This window comes from Notechis scutatus, chromosome 2 (genome assembly GCF_049901735.1).
Source record: "Notechis scutatus isolate UNSWTSFEM ecotype Mainland chromosome 2, rNotScu1.2, whole genome shotgun sequence".
Taxonomy (NCBI): domain Eukaryota; kingdom Metazoa; phylum Chordata; class Lepidosauria; order Squamata; family Elapidae; genus Notechis; species Notechis scutatus.
Window position 1 is genome coordinate 191,634,732 of NC_142010.1, and position 25,404 is coordinate 191,660,135.

The 25,404-nt window shown below is 36.5% G+C and overlaps 1 protein-coding gene across 3 annotated transcripts in view; it reads left to right on the top strand.

The window, feature by feature from the left end:
• The window catches only part of BNC2 (basonuclin zinc finger protein 2), a 448,066-nt gene that overhangs the window by 319,053 nt on the left and 103,609 nt on the right, over positions 1-25,404 (top strand). For all 3 annotated transcript variants that reach the window (XM_026680262.2, XM_087957651.1, XM_026680261.2), the window contains one exon: positions 9,849-10,084. In XM_026680262.2, coding sequence (XP_026536047.2) covers positions 9,849-10,084 — 236 coding nt within the window. The remainder of the gene's footprint in view (positions 1-9,848; positions 10,085-25,404) is intronic.

Sequence of the window (25,404 nt, forward strand, 5' to 3'; positions counted from 1 at the left end):
ATGCAGGAGCAAGCATCACATGTGAATGAACCGTGGTTCTGCTTTCGGCTACATAAATCAGTAGCCGTCTAATTTTTTTTAACTTTTGGAATCAGATCATACAAATAGAAATTAATGAAAGCTTTATTTACAGTTTTAAAATAATCTTTTCTGTTTTGTGTAAATTCAGTAGATTTATCAGTGGGGCTCTTTCTACTTTACCTAAACAAACAACTAGGAACTTCCAGACAGGTATTTGATACTTTTTGCTGGGTTCAAATTACTGTTCATGCATATATATATTTTTGCTACATTTGAGCAAATTCTACATAGCAACATATCTTTATTATGATCAGTGATCCAGAAGAAATAACTATATTAATATAAAAACCAGGGAAAGCAGTACATTAACTGAAGCAACACAACATTTTGCCACAGAACTGGAAATGCTAACATTAAAATAAAATAAAAAAGTAGAAAGTTCATGTAACAAGGATCTGATTAGCCTTGCAGTATTGCAGAAGAGAAGAAGTAAGAGAAATCCTTACATCCCTGTAAAAATGGTAGTACAGCCATAGCTTAATGTTCCATCAGATTCCTTACTGAGCAGGTTTTCCAAAATTTCTAGGTCCAATCGATAAGAATAAAGCTTGGGTGGTCCTATAGTCCAACCCCTTGCTCAAGCAGGAAACCCTATATCATTTCAGACAAGTGACTGACTGTCCAGTCTCTTCTTTAAAACCTCCAGTGATGAAGCACCCAAAACTTCTGAAGGCAAAGCTGTTCCACTGGTTAATTGTTCTCACTGTTAGGAAGTTTTTCCTTAATTCCAGGTTGCTTCCCTCCTTGATTAGTTTCCATCCATTGTTTCGTGTCCTGCCCTCTGGTGCTTTGGAAAATAAGTTGCTCCCATCCTCTTTGTGGTAACCTCTCGAATACTGGAAGACGGCTATAATGTCTCTCCAGTCCTTCCTTTCTCTAGATGAGCCAAACTCAAAATCTTGCAACCCGGTCCAAGTGAGTTTGCTCTTGAGATGTGAAGGAAATTGAAAACATTGCTCATGTATTGCACGAATTGAAAATGAGAAGAGCTTAAGAAAAGTCTGATGTTTCTGTATTTAATATTTCTCTGTTCTTATTTTTGCTACATTTTTAATAAGTGCAAGAAAAGGCAACTCTTCAGTGTATCCCACCAGGAGCTAAGAAAGAGATTTGGAATGAGGCAGTGTTATCAATAAACCTATAGTATTCTCAAGAGCCAATTATAAACACATCCTAAGAAGTCTGCTAAATTTTGAAAACATTTATTATGGTTACTTGCAAGTGGCCAAAATATCAGCATTGTCCTTTGCTTTTCAGTCAGTTAACCACCTGGCAACCTGCAGCACCTACCAGGTCCCACATCCAACCGGGGATTACTGTGATCCCCCTTGAGCCCTTGGCCCCGCTCCATTAGTTTTGCACAACGGCTGGTCAGCAGCTTCTTCACCAGACTGAACCCTGCGCAGCGAGACTAGAAGTTGGATTTGCACATTTCATTGGCATTTTCTGTTTATCTTCAGGGTTTAACATGGAGGATGGAAGCAAGCCAATGAGCTGCGGTGATAGTAATAAAAAGAAGGAATTATTCTGGGTGGTGCCACCACTGAGAACCTCTTTCACAAAGGTTTCCCAAAATCTAGAATGAATATATTTCAGATCATGTGTCCGTTTCACTGTTAGATAATTGTAGCAGTTGTCTGTTTATAAAATGAGTGAACCGATTAGTGCTTTAAAGTCTTGTCATGTCTTCTCTGGAACTATCACATGTTGTTCGAACCAAGTCTTCTATAGATGGCTCTACAGCAGAATAAATCCTTTTGCCACTGATGTAAAAAAACTCAGGGGAAGTCTTATTTTTATTCCTTGTTCATCTGCTATATAAAACTGTTGTGGCCATGGGATGCAGTGTAAATTAAAACAGCATCCCATGTGGGATTAGATTGGATAATCGTTACTGAATTTTGGGTGCAAGTTCAGGTTTCCACTGGGTTCCACCATGTGCCTCTCAATGCTAACTTTCATGATCAACCACAACTTGTCTCAAGAATCACATTATATTTTTGGACTAAACTTGGGCCATAATTCAATATATGGGCCATAATTCAATATACGCTCAGACTTTGTGGTACCTATAAAAATTCTCTCAGTGTGCAGTAGTTTGGGGTCAACAAGAGATCTTATGTAGCCACAGGTAAGTTTAACTGGTTAAGAAATATCTGAAATAGAAACTAGTGTTGTACTTTCTGGCACTTGATAAATTGAGTAAACCACTTGCCCTTAGTTTAATGGCATGGTGTGTATTTAACTTCCTTGTAATCATCCAAGTACTTGTAACCCCAATAAAATGTGCATAGAAAAACAGCTGCTTCCCTTACTTTCTTTCCTTCAGCAGTGTCTTGTATAGTAACTGAAGAGTCTAAACCAGCCAAGGTAGCTTGGGTATTCAATTTCAAGGCTAACAAATATGTTTCACTTACATCTTTTTCCAAAGATTTACATGTTCAATAATCACATTTGAATATTCTTTTATAATCTATTGGAGTTACTTCGTTACCTCTATCACCTTTCTTTTTTTATTGATTTGATGTTGTATGACTCTAAATGACTCTGAATAGCTCTCAGTTCACCACAGCAATATAAAAACAATTTAACAAAAACAAATGACAGAACTAGACTCAGTTAAAAAAAAAAAAAACCCACCAGGAAAACCCCAAAACATCCCACCAACATCGAACATCCCCTTAGGGGTGCACTAACCATCCTGACTCAAAGTGTTTATGGTTGCTCAAAATACCAGCAGGACGGGAGCTATCCAGATGTTAGGAGAACTTCATTCCAGTGGGCAAGTGCCTTAATATGATTAAGGGATTTCTGTACCTGCTGTGTTTTAAGGAATTTGGCAGCTTAGTGATTTGGATATATGGCCCTATATTCACAGCACTTCACAGCACACAAGCCCCGAATGGCAAAATATCTGGAGAGCAAAGATAAGAAACTACACAAAGATTTCTAGGATGCTGAGCAGGCTAATATGAGATGCTTTAAAAAAAATTAAGTACCTTCTGAAATTTAAATTTATAGAATAGAATAGAATAGAATAGAATAGAATAGAATAGAATAGAATAGAATAGAATAGAATAGAAGTCTTTATTGGCCAAGTGTGACTGGACACAGAAGGAATTTGTCTTGGTGCAAATACTCTCAGTATACATAAAAGAAAAGATACATTCGTCAAGAGTCAAGAATCATAAGTACGACACTTAATGATAGTCATGGGGTACAATAAGCAATCAAATCATACTAGGAAACATTCAATATAAATCGTAAGGATACAAGCGACAAAGTTACAGTCATACAGTAATACAAGTGGGAGGGGATGGGTGATAAGGAGTGATGAGAAGATTAACAGTAATAGTAGTGTAGACTTTGTAATAGTTGAACAGTGTTGAGGGAATTATTTGTTTAGCAGAGTGATGGCTTTCAGGGAAAAACTGTTCTTTTGTCTAGTTGTTCTAGTGTGCAGTGCTCTGTAGTGTCATTTTGAGGGAAGGAATTGAAACAGTTTATGTCCGGGATGTGAGGGGTCTGTAAATATTTTCACAGCCCTCATTGTTGATATGGTGACACAGTACAGATAGCTTTTATGGGACTTTTTGTAACATGTAAAGAGAAAATTTGAAGTATCTTTAAATGCGTCTGGCAAGTATTACTGATAAGCACCATTTTTAATGGGCTTCAGCTGTAAATTCCATTTTAATGCCAAAATTTAAAAAAAGCCAAAAATGTTCTGAACCCTAGGAGCAACATCAAAATAAAATTACTTTTTTTGTGTTCTCTCAAGCCAAGCATCTTCTGGTAGGTTCATACAGGATATTTTAAATATTCAAATTTCACACTATGTAGGACTTTGTATGTCACAACCAACCTATTAAATTGTGTCACAAAAGTTACAAACTCTTGTAACAAAGTAGTTATATGCTTCATATCAACAAATCAATACTTTACGAATGGCCATTTCTTTTCCAGGGAAAGCTATGTTGGATATTAATGCTCTTTTAAAGTTTTTATATCTCTTTAGTTTAGTCCCCATTTAGAGAAGGAAGAATAGATTCTAGAATACATGGGAGGGAGTGTTAGGGAAGATTCACTTAACAATTTTGAGGTGGCATTTTAATCCCTCCCCCTCCCTGTCCCTGTTCCTGTCCTTCTCCTTTCCCTTCCCTTCCCTTCCCTCCCTTCCCTTCCCTTCCCTTCCTTTCCCTTCCTTCTCTCCCTTCCCTTCCACAATTGCATCTATTTAGTGATGTAAGGATTCCACTTATATTTTCTTTTAAAGAGTAATAATTTGATAAGCAATGGTCAAGTGACCATGCAAGATGACACAAACCGGTGATCATTCTTTCGGGGGAAAATATGAAACATTTTAACTTTTTTATTTTAATAATACTTCCTTTGTGCACTCAATATGGACTCCCCCTCCACAAAATAAGCAGAGGACATCAGACATATTTTCCGATTAGATAAACATTATTTGAAAGAAACTGTAGAAGGAAATCCCTTGTAGATCTGCATTTTAGCAACGCCATGCTGGGACTTTTTAGAATAAATATATATATATGTACAGTACATGGGTATAAATAAAACATTCCATCTGCAAAGGTATATCTATTTTCTATCACCTGTGGGTGTTTTCCCCTCTTGTGAACAGGTAGGAAAATCTATGGTTACAAAACGTATAAAAGTATTATTTTGGAAGGCAAGTTGAGAAAGGTAAAATTTGTCCTTTCTTTACTTGACTCATTAGTCTTCTTTAATTAAAGAGAGTTGGGAGTTGGATGAAATATAAATGTAATAAATTATTTATTATTATTACCAGTTCTGCAAATACGTAAGTCCTTATCCACTTTCAAAACTTGGGTGTCCATCTAGAGCAGGGGTGTCAAACTTAAGGCCTGTGGACCAAATCTGGCCTGTGGGGTGCTTAGATCAGGCCCACGGGGCCACCCTGGAAACAGCAAAGGCCTGTGATGTATCTGCCGGGCAAAACAGAGCTCAGGAGGGCCACGCGTAGCCCTCTCAAGCTCGAATTTTACTGGCAGAGTACTCAGGCCACCACAGCTGAGTGTTGTCAAGCTGATCATGTCTACCCAGGCCATGCCCACCTGGCTCCCCAAGGTCAAACACAACCCTGATGTGGCCCTCAATCAAATTGAGTTTGATACCCCTGATCTAGAGAGTTAAGAATAGGTTGAAGTACCATTTCCCGATTTCCCTTCTTGGTTAAACTGCAGTTCCTTGGTAGCTACTAGCTTCTTTCCTCTTAAAAAAATTATACTAAGATTGTACAAATTCTGCTCTCAAAATAAATCATACAAATACTGTATGTATTTTAGTCCAGCATGGATAATCTATAAGCATATTAAGAAATCCATAAGAAAGAAAACAAAACAGAGGTTGGCAACATAAAAGTACAGTGTGGGAAAATATTTGTAATAATGCAGTGTTCCATTCAGGAAAATCCAGAGATCAATTGGAACAAGCAAATCGCTTCACCTTTGGGTGGGGGGAAACGCTCTTATATATCATTCATGAACTCACGACAAAGGTTTCGTGTCCTGTGTGAAATGTAGTATAGAGGCTCTCTTGGGACTATGAAGGTGAAGCTTTTAAAGAACCTTAGAAATATTTCCAAAGGAAAATATGACACCACTTCTGGCATCTTCCTAATGGGGGGGAAAAAAAACTCCTGAAATGTATTGCATGAGCCAGTTTAATACATCAAATTCATCAAACTGAAAAATTAAGAATATCCTATAAGACTTTCACATACTCCTATAGGCTGTGCGGTGGCCTTTCTTATTCCAAATCCTTAGTGTGAATTAATGAATGTTATTTGGGAGAAATTACATATAATTAGGAGCATGCACAAACTCTTTGTTCTGCTCATTTGAGAAAGTGGTTTCTATTGACAGACTATCCAAAGTGTTTTACTATCCCCGCTACCGTCTTTCATTAAAGGATATATGAGGATATATGTTGCTTTATCTATATTGCCTCTATAATAGTGTTGCAAAAGTTGGCTATTTATACTTCAGAATACCAAATGTGACATGTTATCATCAGGAACCATTTGACGTAATGATGACACTGAGCAAGAAGGCTTACACAACCAGTCTTCAAAGTTACAGCTGTCACACTGTCACGACAGTCACAATATGGGTGTTTGGCAACCAGCAGGCAATTTCAATGGTCCCAGTGCCTCAAGGTCACATGATTGCTATTTGCGACTCTTCGCTGCCAACTGCCAGCAAACAAACGCAATGGGGAAGGCAGCAGGAAGTCTCAAGCCTTAATCACATGATATCAAACTTAATGACCCAATTAGAACTACCAGATCTGCTGTCATGAGTTGGTACGATCATGTAATATTTTTTTTCACTTTGCAATCATGATGCTTAGCGGTGGAGGTTGCTTGTACCAATTGTGATAGTTAACTGAAGACTAGCTGCATTTTCAGAAATAAAAGAGCATTTTGTGAAGTTCTACAGTTCAGATTCATCACTTGTTCCTCATTTTCTCATTGTGAATGGGATAATAGTTATAGGGAGATATATTTTTGGGCAGGGGAGGGGTATATGTCCTACCACTCCATCAGCACCTGGGATCCAGTTACAACAGCATCCCTAGGAACATAAACACAAGAGATTATTCCAATAAATTTCAGGTGCTTTTAGGAGGGTGATTTTCCTGGGTTTCTTCAATCCTGTTGACATGGTAATTTGAATATCAAGAAGGGATGAGAAAGGAGAAATGCAAAATCACTACTTAGTGATCTCTAATTTTGTGCAGGTGAAAACTCTGGCAGTGGCTGATTTTGCTGCTTTAGTGCCATGCAGGGTCTAGAGGAAGTCATGTAAGAAAGGGACGTAGAAATACCTTAAATAATAACAAAAGAACCAAACAAAGCACAAAGATACATACATTGTTAAAAATACATAGCAAGTGCCCTAAAAAAATAACTGAAAACAGAAAAATAAAATAAAAAATATGCTGTTATAACAATACAGGTAGTCCTTGACTTACAACTATTCGTTTAGTGATAGAAGTTACCACGGCACCGAAAAAAGTGACTTATAGCTGTTTTTCAAACTTACTGCTATTGCAGCATCCCTATGGTCACACGATCAAAATTCGAATGCTTGGCAATTGGTTCATATTTACAACGGTTGCAGTGTGTCCCGGGGTCGTGTGATCCCCTTTAGCAAACTTCTGACAAGCAAAGTCCAATGGAGAAGCCAGGTTCACTTAACAACTGTGTTACTAACTTAATAACTGCAGTGATTCATTTAACCACTGTAGCAAGAAATATCATAAAAGGGGTCAAGACTCACTTAACAACTGTCTTGCTTAGCAACAGAAATATTGGGGCCAATTGTGGTTGTAAGTTGAGGATTGCCTGTAAAAAGTTATATTTCTCTATATAATTGTCTAATGTAATCATTCTACACAAAGAGAGAGAGAGGGGCAGAGAGACAGAGACAGAGACAGAGTCGTTCTTAAATTTATAATTATTATTATTATTATAATTATTATAATTTTTTAATTTGTAAGTTATTACGTACTCTATTTTGTATAAATGAGTCCCATATTTTGTTATACCTATACCTATATAAAGTCTACATATATAGACAATCTGCTTGTATTATCAGTATGATTAGGTCTACAATCCATTGAGAAAATGGATCATTCTTGGCCACAATAAGGGCATTTGCATGGTTCAGTTGTCAAATTACATGTACTAGATATGTAATCAAAAGAATATTATTTTCTGAAAAATGTAGCTTTTGCTGCACGGTCATATTTATATTGTCCACTACTTTCAGGGTATAGGTAGACAGCAATAGCACTTAGACTTATATACCACTTCATAATGCTTTACAGCCCTCTCTAAGAGCTAGCATATTGCCCCAAATAATCTGGGTCCTCATTTTACCAACCTCGCAAGGATGGAAGGCTGAGTCAACCATTGAGAATCGAACTACTGGCAGTCAGCAGAATTAGCCTGCAATACTTCATTCTAGCCACTGTTCCACCATGGCTCATAGATCACAGTGATATAATTGTGATGAGTTAAAGTAAACCAAAAAAGGAATAGGTACTTACAGTTGGAAGGTTGACTAAAGAGAGGAGAGAGGGAGAGATAGTTCTTAGGGTTTTTTATCAGGTGATCAAACTGTTTAAATATAATGAGTTATAGTTATGTATTGTATCAATTCCATAATTACATTGTTTTCCTTGACTGTTAGTGACGGAAGGGTTTTAAATTGAAGTAAATCAAACAATTAATGGTATGTGCATTTATACTTCCTTTCGTATTCCTGCAGAGCGAATGCTCTGTGAAGAGACAGAGGACTTTAGTCCCCAAGCTTGCCAATCCCTTATCTTTTGTGAACTTTAAATTAATTTTTAAAAACCTATTTATTCAAGGTTGACTAAACAGCTAAAATAGGAAAGATCAGACAAATCAGGAGCAAGGAATGAAATATGAGGAAACCGGTATTCTTTGACAAAGTGTCCCAGGGGGTAAGTGTGCTGAATGTAGCCAGTAGGGAAATGATAAGGGCATTTATGCTGGGATAGAAGAAAGCAATTTATCAAGAGTACATGAGCTCTCCAGTGACTACCAGCAAAGAAGATACCAAAGTGCATATGGAGGAAGAGGACTCCCTCCAAGAAAATGTTTAAAGCTGACAAAATTGCATTTAAAAAGTATAATAAAGAAGTCCATTTTGTTAAATGTTACCCCTCATCAAGGATTCTTGAATCTTTCAGAATAAAAAAATAAAAACAAGAAACAGTTGAACTGATTTTGAAGTTATTTGAATGGAAATGGGGGGAAGCCAGAGAGATTACTGGGTGAAGTCTTTGTGTGTAAATGAATTTGCACATATGTATTAAAATGCAGTTTCAAACAGCAAAATGTTAAGTGAAAGTTAAAAAGCCGACATTATTTTAATTTTTTCATTTCATTTCTATATCTCAACTGAGTACATTGTGCAAATAGATATTTTCCCTCTTCAGCCTATCTTAAGGATAAAACTGTTTAGAGAAAGAGATACTAAATTTATATACCCAATTATCTACCACACATACAAAAGTGTGTAACAGAATAACAGAGTTGTGCTATGTGTGGTAGATAATTAGGTGTATAAATTTATTTGTTTTTCTAAATAGTTTTATCCTTAACATGGGCAGAAGAGAGAAAGTATATATTGTACAATGCACTCTGTTGAGAGAGTAACATGAAATGTTATTAGTCAGGAATTTGCTATCAGTGCGCTTAAATGTGTATTTTGTGCATCTTATCTTCAGTTATTATGGTGTAATATGCTCTTTTAATGTAGCCTAAAATTGTAGTTTGAACAGTACAGTTTAATAGCACTTAGCAGTAGCACTTAGACTTATATACCGCTTCACAGTGCTTTACAACCCCCTCTAAGCAGTTTACAATAAGCATAATTCCCCCATCACTTTGAGTCCTCATTTTACCGACCTCGGAAGGATGGAAGGCTGAGTCAACCTTGAGCATGGTGAGATTCAAACTGCCAAATTGTAGGCAGCCAAATTGCAGGCAGCAGAAATAGCTTGCAGTACTGCACTCTAACCACTGCACCATCATGGCTCTTACCTCAATAATCTTAATAATAATATCTTAATCTTAATAATAATAATATATTAAGATTAGATATCTTAATCTTAATAATAATAGATTCAATTTAATGCACTGTCCTCACTTCACCTTTCTCTGTCTTTATTCCTTCTTTCAGCTTTGGACAAGCTTAGCACTCAGCATTTGTACCATCCAACTCAAGTGGAGATTGTGCAATCCAACGTTGTGTTCGACATCAGCAGCTTGATGCTATACGGTACTCAGGCTGTGCCCGTGAGACTGAAGATTCTGCTTGATCGACTGTTCAGTGTATTGAAACAGGAAGAAGTACTGCACATCCTTCATGGTTTGGGCTGGACTCTTCGCGACTATGTTCGAGGTTACATCCTTCAGGTAGGAACCCTGTTCACCAACAGGTAGATAGCTCCAGGGTTAAAAAAACAAAACAAGAGAGGCATGACTTCTTTGCTCAGAGCCTCCCTTGTAATGTATTAGGTACATTGTATGTTACTGGAATTGAGAGGAAATTATGTTACCAAAATGTTTTTTTTTTCCTGAATACGATTAGTACTTGACTTATGAGTATAATCGAGCCCAACCCTTCTGTTGATAAGTGAGACATTTGTTAAGTGAATTTTGCTCCATTTTACAACCTTTCTTGCCACAGTTGCTGAGGGTGTCACTGCACCTGTTAAGTTAGTAACATGGTTATTAAATTGCAGGATCCCATCTGGGTCGGTCACCGGGAATGGAGGTTTTGACTTCTCAGCTTTCGGACTTGTGCTGGAGCCCATCTTCAGGGAATTCTTCTCTAGTAGGTGGGCTCCAGCACAAGTCTGAAAGCTCAGAGAAGTAAACCTCTGGTCCCAGTGACCGGCCTAGATTGAATCCTGTAGCGTTATCCATATTTTCGCCTTCATTCATTCGTGGTTATTAAGTGAATCTGGCTTTCCCATTGACTTTGCTTGTCAGAAGATCGCAAAAGGTGATGAACGCATGATGCAATCGTCATAAATATGAGCCAGTTGCCGAGTGTCTGAATTTGGATGATGATGCTATAAAAATTGAAAGTGGGAAAAATGGTCATAACTCACTTTTTTTTTTTAGTGCTGTTGTAACTTTGAATGGTCATTAAATAAAATGTTGTAAGCCAGAAAATACCTGTAGTTTTAAACATTCACCAATGTTTCTCTTGTACATTTTTTTTTACCACATAGCAAGAGTTATATGACTTACAACAACACTTTTTAGGATTTCAATGTTTTATTCTGAAATTAGTACAATTCCTAGCTCTCCCACTTGAATTGAAAATAAACATTATTTAAAATAGTAAATCAAGAAGGATACAGTTAGCTAAACACTGTCCTTAAATAAATTCATTTATGAACATTGTTCATTTTTAACTGTAGGATTTTCAGAATAGTTTACTTCTACATTAGGGAAAGTAACAAGCAGCATTTATTGGCTATTTTCTGAGATATGGATTATGCCACAATTGTATTCCATTTGATTATCCTGGTTACTTATGCTTTAAGCATAAATGTGATGGTTGGAAACTGATTGCCCTTATTTGTAAAGTATGCAAGAAAGATTTAGGATGCATTTGTGTACATAGTTACCTGAAAGTAAGTCTCACTGGTCTTCTGATTAGGTATCCCTAAGCCTACATTGTTAAAATCCCGCAATACTGTACACTAAATTGAAAAACACCAACTTTAATCAAATTGTAAATTGGCATTTTTGAAATTAACTTCAGGTACGCACATATAAAACTGAATGCTCAAAGGAAAGCAAAATAATCAAATTATTATCTATAATTGCATATTATATTTTTAAACAGGACACAGTGATTGCAAAAACAATAACATCCTGTGTTTAAATAATCACTGTGTTTGGAGGTAATGTAAAACCATGGTTTAATGTTTCAGAAATAAGCATCTCTCTAAGCTTGCATGCTTCGCCGTAATGCATGTACATGGTTGAGATTGAAAACTTCTGTTTTAGATTATCTCTAGCTTAGTCTGTAGCCTGAGCTCTAAGCTGGTTCGGTTTGGACAATTTGGCCAACTATGTTTTAGCTACAAATGTCCTTGGCTTACTTTTAAGTTACCTTGTCATCCAAATAGAGTGCAGTAGTTTCTTCTAACCAGAATAATCTCCCAAAAAGCTTAAAATAAAACATTGGTTCTTCTTCTAGCTTATTCTGCCCAGAATAAGCCATTGTGCTGTATTTGGATGACATAGAAATTAATAAACAAGCTATGTTTGCAAGCCTGAACTCAGAAAACAAACCTCTGCCACATTCACATCCAAACTACAATTAGCTAACAGTGCATTATCAGAACGTAGTCTATGTGTTTTACTGAAAATACAGTAAATACAGTTTAAGGTTATATTTGAACTGATAATGACTAGATGCATTCAATATCTTTTTTTAAAAAGAGCAGTAATATACTGTTTAAACTTCTGCCATTCAAGTATGGAGGTTTCTGAAGTTTCTCACTCAATGACTCCTATTTCTGTTTACATGAAAGCTTTGTATAAAAAAGGAACACTACCAAGAAGGAATTAGTGGAGGAACTGATCTTGATTGATCTAAAAAAAAATTGAGCATGGGCAGACTTTAGTATATTTTTAATTCTGAATGAGGTCATGCTTCCCAGGCAGAATCAGTTCATAATCTGTGGGTCCTCCTGGACTAACAGCTTCTGCTCAAAGGTAGCAGCTGAAACTAGAAGCTTTGCACTATCCATCTTGTTGCAACTGATGGAACAGGAGCCTATCACTGTCCACATGCCTGTCATCTCAGTGTGGACTACTTTTCATTGGGCTGCCATGAAAACCACCCAGAAACACCAACAAACCCAGAAAATTGTGCCTTAGACAGTTATGGGCCCTAGTTGATTTGCTTATTGATTACCAGTTTGTTTCCAGACACAATTCAAAGTGTTGGTTGTTAATGTTACTGCCCTACATGGCTTAGGATTCGGACATATGCATGGTTTCTGCCCATCATTAAGAATTGGAAGAAAGAAACTCTCCACGTCTCTTCCTGAGGATAGTATAATTTCGGTCATCTAGAATAGAACTTCGAATTCTACACTGAGTTTTCAAAAAGCAATTTAACCTTAGATTCTCAAGCATTTGTCTGGAAGTCTGAGATACTCTCCTTTCATCCTTTCTACAAAAGGGAGTGTTGCACAGGACAGCATTATTAGCAATGCTGAGGCTACTTTGCTATATAATTTGTTTTTATCTGCTTTATTGGGCATGTATTCTTCTTAGAGGCTTCTGTGATTTGAATAGCATATACGCCCAATGAATAAATAAATAAGACACACATGCACACATTCTTAGATAGGGGATCAACAGAAAAATATCAGGATTGTAATTTTGACATAAAAATTAAACAAATTGGAAAAATATCCTGAAGGAAGAATTGGTAAGTCACTTCTCTATTATTGCCCCCAAAAAAAAAAAAAAAACTAACTTGACAGAAAGTTTATTTACTCATAAGGATTATTGGTGAAGCTGTTTGCCTCAGTGTTATAGTTTTCTAAAGAGCCTTCTCATTGCTATTTGTTGATTCCTAATAGCATGGTCTACTATTAGATATTGATTGAAGTGTTTGATTTGTTGCTCCTGTGTTCTTACAGGTATATATATATGTTCGAGTATTTTCCCATGTCATTATAGTTGTGCTTTTAAAGTTGTAGCAATGTTTCGGCAGAATCTCATCTGCCATCATCAGGCTTCTGTATAGTGTTCGTTTGTGAGTCAAACTTTTTTTGTGAGTCTGACTCACAAAAAAGCACAATTATAATGACGTGGGAAAATACCCGAACAAAGCTGAATACCATACATATAATTTTTGAGTAAAAGTGAAACTGCAGCCAGTGGAATGTAAACTTAGAATAAGGGTACTAGTTTCACCATAAAGATCAGATGATTGGTTTGTTCCTAATAACATTTGCCTTTTGTTTTTATCCTAATTCCACAATTATATCTCTCAGTTTTGGATGTGCTGAGCTTATCTCATAAAAACTAATAAGCATGTTAGAGGGGATACTTTATTAATAACCCGTCAAGCCTTTAATCAGTTGGCAGCAGTCTACACGTAATATTATGTGTAGCTCTTTTTTTATTGTGTGAAAACATAGATAGGTGCATTCTCATCTGCTTTAGATTCAAATATATCCCTTCTGCTCACAGATGTACATTTTTCTCTTAAACAATGCCATGTGTGCTTGTGTATTATAAATTCTTAGGGCCTGAATAATTGTTGCTTAAAAGGTGAGGGAAAAGGCTAATATCCTGATAAATAGATTTGGTTTTTACACAGGCTTTTAAAATGCCTTTTTTTTTTTCAGATGAAAAGTTCAACACTCCAAGATTATATTCTGTAACTCCTGCATGGAAAAAGAAGCTTGTCCTGAGTAAATGTTGCAGGAACAAACCACTCTTTTATTTTTAAGATACCTATTAAAATGGCTGTGCAAACTATGCACCAGGACTGCTCTAGACAAATGAAATCCTATCTAGCCTACTTCATTAATAGCATTCCTTTATAATTCTGAAAATAATAATGATGAGGCCTGTATAACAGCTGCTGCACATTTCTTTTAAAAACAAAACAGAAATATTATGTAATGGGAACTTTCCCAAAATCAACCAGCTAATTCTGCTGTACAAAAAGAGTCACTTGAAGTCTTTATATAGAATAATAAAACACCTGCAAACAGAAAAGGAATGACTGTGCATGAGCAGGGTAGTTTTGCAGACAGGTAGCTGAGTTAATTTGTTTCAACAAAAATAGGCAATGTGGTACTTTGATGACATCTTAAATCTAATATCATTTTAGCAGTATTTAGATCTTTGAATGCATTATGCCACACCTGTGAGCCTTTACAAAAGTTCTCCAATACACATAGTACTTGATTTACAACCATTCATTTAGTGACTATGCAAAGTTACAGCAACACTAAAAAAGAGACTTGTGACCAATGGTGGGATTCAAATTTTTTTACTACTGGTTCTGTGGGCATGGCTTGGTGGACGTGGCATGGCTTGGTGGGCATGGTGTGGCTTGGTGTGCGTGGCTTGGTGGGCATGGCAGAGGAAGGTTACTGCAAAATCCCATTTCCTTCCCACCCCACTGACCTGCTTTCCAGTTCCGTTCTCCTGTGCAGGGCAATGAAAAAACAGCCAGCAAATCAGCTGGGACTTAGGAGGCAGAGAATAGATGGGAGCGGGACTAGTCAGAGGTGGTATTTGCTGGTTCTCCTAACTACTCCTAACTACTCAAAATTTCTGCTACCAGTTCTTCTGAACTGGTCAGAACCTGCTGAATACCACTCTGTTTGTGACCATTTTTCACACTTATGACCATTGCAGCTTCCTCAGCTGGTCATGTGATCCAAATTCCGAGGCTTGGCAACTGGCATGTATTTATAACAGTTGCAGGGACGCAATCACCTTTTGCGAGCAAAGTCAGTGGGGAAGCCAGAGTCATTTAACAACTGTGTTACTAACTTATCGACTACGTACGTTCACTAAACAACTGTAGCAAGAAAGGTTGTGAAATGGTAAGAAAGGTCATTAAATGCAAACCTCACTTAACAACTGTCTTGTTTTGTAAACAGTCGTGGCCATAGCTCAAGGAGTACCTGTAATGTGAGCTGAAGTGTTAACTTTTCCATCCTGTGTCTTTTTTCCCAAGTGATCAGTATTGACAATCAGTAGTGGTAAGGAGCTGGTTTTCCCTGGCCCTTTTTCTAGCCAGCTTTAAAAGTTAGAACTGCCCCATGGAATGAATCCACAAGTAAGCTGTTCTCTCAGCTTTGTGGCAATGTCTACAAGGCAAAGTTATCAACCAGGAGTCACACAGCTGAGCAGTGCAAAAAAGCTCTACAAAACACCATCAGGTTAGAGGTCAGTTTATCTGGGTAACGTTAAATCATGCTGTAGCCTTCAAGGCTTCGGAATGATTATTAGATGCAATAACTCTGTGTGGAATATTAATTCAGTTTAAAATGAGAATAATTATCGAGGCAAGTTAAAACAGCTATAGAAGGCTTACCGCGTATTAGCAGCTGGCTTGTGGGCAGAGTTGCTGGGCAAATGAAGGAATATGGTAAGTGACCAAGGTAAGTGCAGTTATTATTTGTGTTCTCAAATATTCTGCATAAGCAATTTGGGGAAAAAAGAATCATATTGGTATATGCCTGTAGATAATAATATGGGGAAAAATGAAGCTCCACTATTATGAATGTTTACTATCTTTTATTCTTTTTATAAGCAGTGAGCAGAAGGTTACACATCTATAAATTATACACAAAACTGTTCATTTATTATACTTACTTATCATCGGCTTATATTTTCATTCAATTAAACTCTCAAGCAGACCCAAAGTCCTCAGTTGTTTGAGCATTGGCAGAGCTTCAAATTTTAGTAGTAGGTTTACGCATACACAACATTTTCTAAAATTTAAGCAAAAGCTAATAAAACAGAAACATAGCCATCCAGAGTTGCTTCGATGGTGAGTTGGGTGGCATATAGATTTAATAAATAATTAATAAATAACCTTACATTGCTTCTTTATACAAAATACTTCCATTCACCAAAGAAGGAATGAAGGTCAGTGTGAAATCTCTTCTTTGTATTACTCTAAGATATATTCTAATGCGGGGGTCTCCAACCTTGGCAACTTTAAGATTTCTGAACTTCAACTCCCAGATTTCTGCGAGTTGAAGTCCACAAGTCTTTAAGTTTCCACGATTGGAGACCCCTGTTCTAATGAAAGCCAGTGTAGTATAGTAGTTAAGGTACCAGGCTAGAAACTGGGAGACTGTGAGTTCTAGCCCTGTCTGAGACACAAATCCAGCTGTGTGACTTTGGTCCAGTCCCTTTCTCTCAGCTCTAGAAAAAAGGAAATGGCAAACTGGTACACTTCTGAAGTCTTTCCAAGAAAACTGCAGGATGTCAACATTGAGTCAAAGCACACAAATCTTCCAATGGGAAAGATCCCTGTCTGAAATAATAGATAGCTATTGCCAATCAGAATACATAATACTCGGTGACCGGGTCAAATGATCCAAGCACAACTTAGACTATTTTTGAAATCCGGTTTGCCAGGAGAGTTTTATAATCATTTATCATGTAATTCCCAATAAGTTTTACACCCAGGTGGGATTGTGCTCCCAAATCAAGTTATAATGATTTTATATATTCCTTGATGACTCAGCCATTAAAGAGACTGAGCTTGTCAGCTGGAAAGTTCACAGACTGGATTCAGGACCTGAGCATTGCGTGACAGGGTGAGCTCCTGTTACTTGCCCCAGCTCCTGCCTACCTACCAGTTCAAACTCATGCAAATGCAAGTAGAAAAATAGGTACCACTTCACTGGGAAGGTAACAGAGTTCCGTGTGCCTCAGCATATAGCCGTGGTAGCCACATGATCACAGAAGTGTCTTCAGACAATTCTGGCTTCTTCCCCTAAGAAATGGAGATGAGCATGCCCCCTAGAATCAAACATGACTGGACAGGGGAAACCTTCCCTTTATCGTGGATTTGGAAAAGTTGCAAAATAAGAGAGAGATGGGGTGATCTTTTCCAAAATGGAAGTTTAAAGGGCTTTCATATATAGAAGTACAGAGTATTCGGGTTATAAATATCAGCTGAATACCAACATTGCATGCACAAGCGCAACAACGTGCCTACCGTCCCTGTCCTATTGCTTTTTTTTCTTATTCATATCCATTTCATGTATTAATAACCATGTTTATACTTATACCTGTTGTCTAATAATCGCTTGACAAAATAAAATAAATAAATAAAATAAATTATATAGCACTGTTGCTATTATGCTGTCTTTGGAGATTTAGACTATAGCACCAGGTCTTATAAAACAGTGAATTTTTTCCTGGCACATCAGAAGTTCTAAGAAAAATTTGGCGGTGTCCCCACCCTCCAATCGACTCCAAAAGTCCAACTATGCCTTTGTCTTGGATCTTCATCCCAAGCAACAAAACACAAAGACAACACAAAGTAGCATGCACCATGTATGCACACCACAGTACTCTGCTATGCCCCCCCCCCCCATACCGCCATATAAAATCTCTGTGGAGGAAAAAGTCTTAATTACACTACAATAATCTTTTGATTTCCCCTTTCTGCATCTTTTTAAGAATATATTCGGTAGCCTATTTCTTACAAAGTAGAGGGTTGACTTTTAAGGCTGAAGACTTTTGAAAAACTGGAAAAAAAATCTAGCAATGTACATGCATGAGTGGAAATGTTCATGATATATACCGAAAACAGTGTTGCTCATTATAAAGGCCCTAAGTAGGGTTGGGCTGAATTCAATCTTGCATGGCCTTTAATAATTTTTTCCCCTTAATATTCTTGCAATCCATTGATGTGCTTTAAATTTATGAGGCAAAAATGCCTGCTCAGGTATTTTTTTAACTGCTAAAGCATAAAGTCCAATTATTGGGGCAAAACCTGTTATTGAAATCCATACTTAAGCCAAAAATATGTGTGTTTCCTTCCCCCACCCTCACCTGTGCTATTTTTAAAAACAATATTACTAAGCTATTGGGATCCTAGCTGGACATAAATGTATAATTTATATTTTAAAATAATTCCATGTTTAGAATTTTAGCAGGTAGTCTAATTGTGGGCCCAGAGTTAAAAATGGAAGGGTCCATTGTATCTTAATAGATAACACACCACAATTACAAAATAAGCCAAATAAAAAAATATTGGTACAGGTTTGTGATACTATTTTTATAAAATAAAAGGAATTGGATACCAAGTTAACTCTTTATTTGCTACCCTTTCTAAAATTTGGTATATAAGGGATAGATTTATTCACAAAAAAGAAAAATCTACAAGGCTGTTTTGATATAATTAACATATGGAAATTGAATTTATAATATAAGCAAAATATTTGCTTATATTATTAATATTTGCTTATATTAAAGGTGCTTTTTCAAAAGTCAACTGGACTTTGCTTTTCCTTGAAGACATTTCACTTTTCATCTAATTCAGTTCTGACTGAAATACATTATGCAAACTCTTTATTTGGATGTGTTCTAAGGAAATCTGAATCCCCCTTAAAGCCAGTATGAACCATCTCCATTTGAATGTTTTAAACATGAAGTCCAGCACAGATATATATGTGAAATGATCGTTTTGTAACTGATGTGATTTCTAAACTTTTATACTTATATGACATGGTGAGGTTTTTTTTTCTTCCAGACTATTTGGATAGACATGAGCTTTTCTTGATTTTTTTTTTTTCTATTATAAATTCTTGAAATTAGGAACTAATTTAATATATTTTAGCATATCACTGGTTCTGGCTTTAGATAATTATGAAACCTCGGACCATATAGTTTCTCCTGCTAAAGGACTGAAGAGAATCTCTTTTGCCATCTCTCTAGCATCCATTGGTTGACTTTTCCTTGAAGTCTAAGGAGTGGGAGGAGGGTCATTTTCCTTCTAGCAGTAATCTTTCAGTGTGGCTAGTGCCTGTCTTGTGTAATAATAAGAAAAAAACAGTGATATGTGAATGTCACTCCTTAGAAGGAGTAACTGTCATTAACACTGTCACTCTCAAGGCAGACTAAGTAGTACATCTCTAAGAGTAGTAGGAAATGAAACACTTGTATTCTAAATATATGGAAAGCTTGTGTGCTCATACTACAGAGTAATTAAAATTATTTTTCATTGTAAGATTTAAATCAATAACAGTATTTGCCCTGTATATTTCTGAAAGGTCAGTGGGCCTGAAAAATTACATTTTGGTATATAGTAAATAATTGCCAAGTCCTAAAATTACAAGGTTCTTTCCTAATTTTTATTTTTGTAAAAAATGTATAGAACCTCTACATGTTATAGAAAAGATGCATGTGTATTTGAGAGAGAAAGCATAAAGTAAGAGCAGAACCAGTTAAAAAAGGGGGGATTGTGATGTCAAATTTTGTACCCCCAATGCATTGGCATACATGCTCATAAATTTGTAGTGCTTATTTTGAAGTACTATGTTACTCAAACACATTTTCTTCCTTGACTTATGTTTCCTGTACGGTGAAGACATTTTTTTCATCTTTTTTGGACTTGGATTTCTAACATGTGTAGATGTTATCATGGCAGATAAAGAGGTAGAATGCTTCAGAGTAGTATGGATTTTACAGCACTATGACATTCATAGCACTATGAATTTTTATTAGTATTCTTCGTTATATTGTGCACAGTAGACTTGATGAAGCTCATCCTGAGGATCCCTCCCTAGCTTTGTCATGACCTAAGATGTTCACCTTGGTTTCATGGTTCTTGTCCTTGTCATTTTGGGCCAGGAGATTGAACAAGATGTTGGTGGCCATTTTGATCTGATAGAAGGAGTAACAATAAGTTCCAAATACGAAGTAAGTGAGAGTCAAGAAGTAAAAGTAGATTTATTTATTTAGCTAATGGTACTTTTCCTTCTATGTCTATTTGCATTATTTATATGGTTGATCCAACACTTCTAAATGCTAAATCCTTAGAAGGACTGGTTTCCTGAAGTCTTCTCATAGTGATGTGTTTTAAGCCTGGAGATCACAAGGATTGTCTGGCTGCCATTGTGGAAGAATTAGCTGACTCTATGTCATTACCCAGGGGAGCCCGAGTGTAGGATTACTACATTCTTTGAAGAGGCTTCTTCCTTGTTTTCTAGCAAAAATAGAACTATACAACACAATGACAAATATGTGAGTGAAGACAGAAAAGAGTTTTGGCTGGAAAAGGTTCAAATAATTTTGGCAGGAATAAGTTTGGCGTGTTTCCAGGACTTCACTGTATTGACTACTCTGACACAAATTACATGCTAGTGATTTTTTTTTAGCATAAAATGAATTCTTAGAGGAAAATGATCAATTACTAAATAGTAAATTATACACACACACACACACACACACACACACACACACACACACACTTCTGCTTTCCCCATTCTCCTTTGCAATTGACTCTTGGTGAGTTATATAAATATCAAAAGTATTAGAAATTAGAGATTTCCTGGTGTCTGGTCTGTGAATGACAGTAAAGAGACCCAGTTTGATCTACTGATTAAGGCACCGGACTAGAAACTAGGAAACTAAGTTCTAGTCCTGCCTTAGTCATGAAAGCTGGCTGGGTAACTTTGAGCCACTTTCTCAACCCAACCCACCTCTTAGAGTTGTTGTTGTGGAGGAAATATGTTCCCCACCTTGAGTTATTTAGAAAAATAATAAAGGCATGATTAAAAATAAATCTTTAAAATTTATTTTTTAAAAAGCTTTTCTCTCTTTATAGTCCACTTACCAAATAGAATTTTCTTATCCTGCCGCTCAAAAAATCTCTCTTTAGCTGCAATTTAATACACATCTGAAAGTAATGAAGCCATATCAGATCAGGCTGAGCCAGCAAGATTCACTAGGCCCGAATGAGAAAAATGGTCAAACATGTTTTGAAGACCATTTGGGGGGGGGAAAAGTGCCTGTGGAAAAAGAGGAAAAGCCATAGTCTCTAGAACCTAATTCCTCAATTCCCATAGACTGAAAAACTCTTAACCACGATTTTATGCTGGAACACAATATATTTGAATATAAAATATCACTATATCAGAGACCTTGGCAGATCTTAGGGAAATTCATTAACAAAAAGTACAGATAGTCCTCAATTATGGTACCACAATTGGGACTGGCAACTATGTTGCTCATTGAAGTGGTTGCTAAATGGGAAATCGGGTGATTGGGCCTCTATTTTCCTTTTCTCCAGCTCCACTCCCTGCTTTGGAATGCTCCGCCCAATTCTGGGATAGCTAGAATGAAACCTGAAACAGTTTCATACTTTGAAATGCTCTTCCTGTTGCTGGATAATTAATAAGAAAGGAATTAAAGTTTGCATTTGCATTCATTGGCGATTACAAGAGAGCAAGAAAGCAAAAAAATGTGGCATACACATAAAAAGCAATGCACTGGCACAGGCAGTCTGGAGCGTGTAACACAAACATCCTTGTGTATTTCCCGTTGTGTGCCTAATTACTCTCTTGTAATCCCTTCCTCTCCCATCTTTCTCCTTTACAAGTGGGAAAGAAAAGAAAAACAGCTGGTCAATCACAGGACAGCAAGTACTGTACTACCTGTAATGGCGATCAGGTGACTGAGAAACAGCACCATCATAACTTCAAATGGTCACTGAATGAGGCCATTGGTAAGCAAGGACTATCTGTACAGTTTGTCTACTCTGAAAACCAAATTGTTATGTTTGGAGAATAATGGAGACCAGACATCTGACCAGTGACTTCATGGGCAGCAGTAGCCCCTTTTATAGGGTTGGCTGCTACCCTATTAACCAATACTAAGTGCATCAAGTTCAAACTAATAACCAATAAGAAGTGTCCTAAGCTTGGCCAATCAGGGCTTGTTATGAACCAATCCTTGTTCGTTGTTTAAGGACCAATCAAATGTGCAGGCTTCCAAAACCTGCTTTGCATTTAGGCTTAGTAATTTTTATTCATTCACAACACAAATAATGAAAGTAATTAACAAAGTGAGTAGTCTCTGCCTTGCAGGAACCAAAGGGATTATTACAGTATTATTTCTGTATCTTGTAAATGCAATTCAAGATTTAGCATCAGCAGAAGAAAAAAAGCCAACCCTGAATACATTGTGCACACCTTCTAGCCTTGCATGTATATTTCATGGGTAGAGAGGAGAATAAGGGTTAAGGGAAGTGAAATACTTCTATGGACCCGACTTCAAAGGAACTCTTCCTCCCTGGTCCTTTAAAGTCCCTTTGGGGCCCAGCCCTGTTACTTCAACTTGGTCCTATTTAATGCTTAATGCATCGGTCTCGAATATTGAGCCAACTTGATAAAATTTAATGCAGTTCCTCAAATGAATTTTCACTTTCTTCCCAGTGCCGCTGAAATTTTTTTACTATAATAATAATAACAACTTTTGTTAGAAAGAAAAAGAAAAAATTTGCACAAAGCTTTCAAGCTCCAGAGATTCTTGAGCAACTAGAGTAAAGTAGAGACAGAGAAAGCTTTTTAATATTATATGTTCCTACCAAATCTTGGGCATGGTTGGAAAACCAGTCTGGTTTTTACTGTTATTACAATATGTAGCTTTTGTCACTCAAGAATTTTTTTTTTTTAAAAGTACTGCATTTTGTCTGTAGAAAACCAGAGATTTCTACTTAGGATAGTTTATTTATGCAGGTTGACAACATAGTTCTAATGTGTGGTTTTAGGAAGAGGAAAAAACTTGGGCACAAATTGTATATAGTCCTTTGAGAATTAATTCTTACCAGATTACACTGTAAATAAAGTTAACTGTCATAAAATAAACACAATTGTGGTGTGTGCCATGTGTTTTATAATTATTTTGTGGCTTCTTTTTTGTTTGTTTGTTTGTTTGTTCTTAGTGAATGGAAACATTCTGATCGTTCTGTGATGAAGTTTATATGTTACAGAAGTAAATTACAGTTAAACAGTCAGTCAGATAGACATGTGAATTGGGTCAAATTAATTTCTTTCCCTGTTTTTTCTTTTCTCTATTTTTTAAAAACTTACTCTCTAGCCGATCTTGAGACAGTATGTTTTTTTCCCCCTGGGATTTGTCTTTGCTATTGCTAAACGTTCAATGAAACAACATTTTTTTTAAAAAATTAAAATATATTTGTGATCACTGTTGATCACCAATTTGTTCTGCAGTGATCCAAGAAAGGGCATTCCTAATTCAAGCATATTCATTATCTTCCTTTTGAAGTAAGTGTTGGCATAGGGTTTATTTTCTGTCTCTCAATGGTCAAACTGAGAGGATGGATGCCATGCTGGACCAATATTTTTTTTCTAAGGTAAAGGTAGCAGCAAGACACCCAGCCTGCACTTTTGCCTGCAGCTGAGTTGACTCACAACAACCCAGACCATTCTTCTATTTGCATGCCACTTTTCAGCATTGTGCAGCTCCTCTGGTATAAAACTTTTCCACCCTTCAGAATTCCTTATCCCAAACAGCACAACTCTTCTTCAAAGAAAGAGGGGTTTTCCTATGGCTTTCTACAAAAGAAACAGCTCCCACCCTCATTGTTGCTGTACACCACATATGGTTTTCTGCCAGATCCTCTACATAATTTCTATATTTGGATAGCAGATTTATTGGAGTTTTCCCTGTAGATATATAGGTGAGCCCAAATGCTTTTCATTTATAGCTTTGAACTACGGTGAAGATACCATAGTGTACAATGTACACTACTATACAGTGAAGATACTACTTTTCTACCAACACCATCCCCGATGCTAGAATTTGCATGCTCTGTGATCTTGCATTTTGTTTCACTCCATTGCTCCTTACCAACTTGATAAACTGGGGGAAATCAGCTTACCAACCAGCTAGGGAAAATCTTGAGGCAGTATTTTTTCCCCCCGGGATTTGTCTTTGTTATTGTTGAATGTTCAAAATAAGAGTGAAACAACATTTTTAAAAAATCTTATACATACAAATCGATGTTTTTGTGATCTTTGTTGATCACCTTGAATTGGACCTGGAAGCAGACTGTAACCATGGTTTTACTGGTTCTAGCTCCTCCATGAAGAAGGCAGTAAAGAAAGAAGTAACTAGAAAGAGAGGTAGTATAAAGACTAGATGAGGCAAGGAAGATGTTCTGGGATGAAACTAATGTGTTACACAGCATTACAGAAGTATCAACTGCTCCTTTCACCCAAAAGCAAGACATTTTCAGCCTGTTGTGTTTCATGAGTGAGAGAAAGAAATAGAAAATTTGAACTGTGCTTTTGCTATAAAGATGACTTGCATTTAAGGCTTAACAATTGATTATTTCTTTACAAGTGGCTTTTCTTGTTCTTGAAATAAAATTAGCTTATTAAAGGGTGTCCTTGAATCCTTAACATCAAGGCTTCTCCTTCCATTAACCATTGGGGGGGAAAGTCTGACTGGCACTTAGAAAATTGTTGAACTCTGTCTTGGATTGACTACAAAACAACAAGAAAAACCCACCCATAAATTATACAAAAACTTATAGTTGAACTAATTGAGATGACATTGTTAAAATGATTAAAATCCTGGCAACAAACCACTATTTGGAGAATGTTTATTTTGTTTACTTGACAATTGTCTCCCATATAGTGGCTATTTGGATATCAAAACTGTACGACAATAATAATAATTTTATATGCCTCCTGACTCCTGAATGTGAGCATTTTGCCATTTGTTTAAAACAAGAAAACAAAAAATAACGGTACAGATGGAAGAATGGCAGAACTGGACAGGAACAAAGGATATCATATGCAGAGTGAAACCAATGATGATTACCTTTGTAGTGCGATAGAAACAAGGTACAAGCATTTGTTTCCAATGGATCCAAAATCTACAGATAAAATAGGGCAACTTGGACACATTTTTTTAATTCCAAGCAGTAAAGCAATAAATTGAATTTCGACTTATTTTAGTTCTTTGCATCAAAAAGCTCTGGTTTCACTCCATATTTCTGGAACTTTAGAATGTTAGAGAAGCTGTTTTCTTGACCACTGATTGAGAAGAAAAGAAGGGAACAACTAAAAATATATATCTGATTTCATTAGTGTGTAGAATTGTGCCATTGCTATTTCAAAGCTTGGAATATTATTACTTTAAATTTGGACAATTTTTACACCAATAACTAC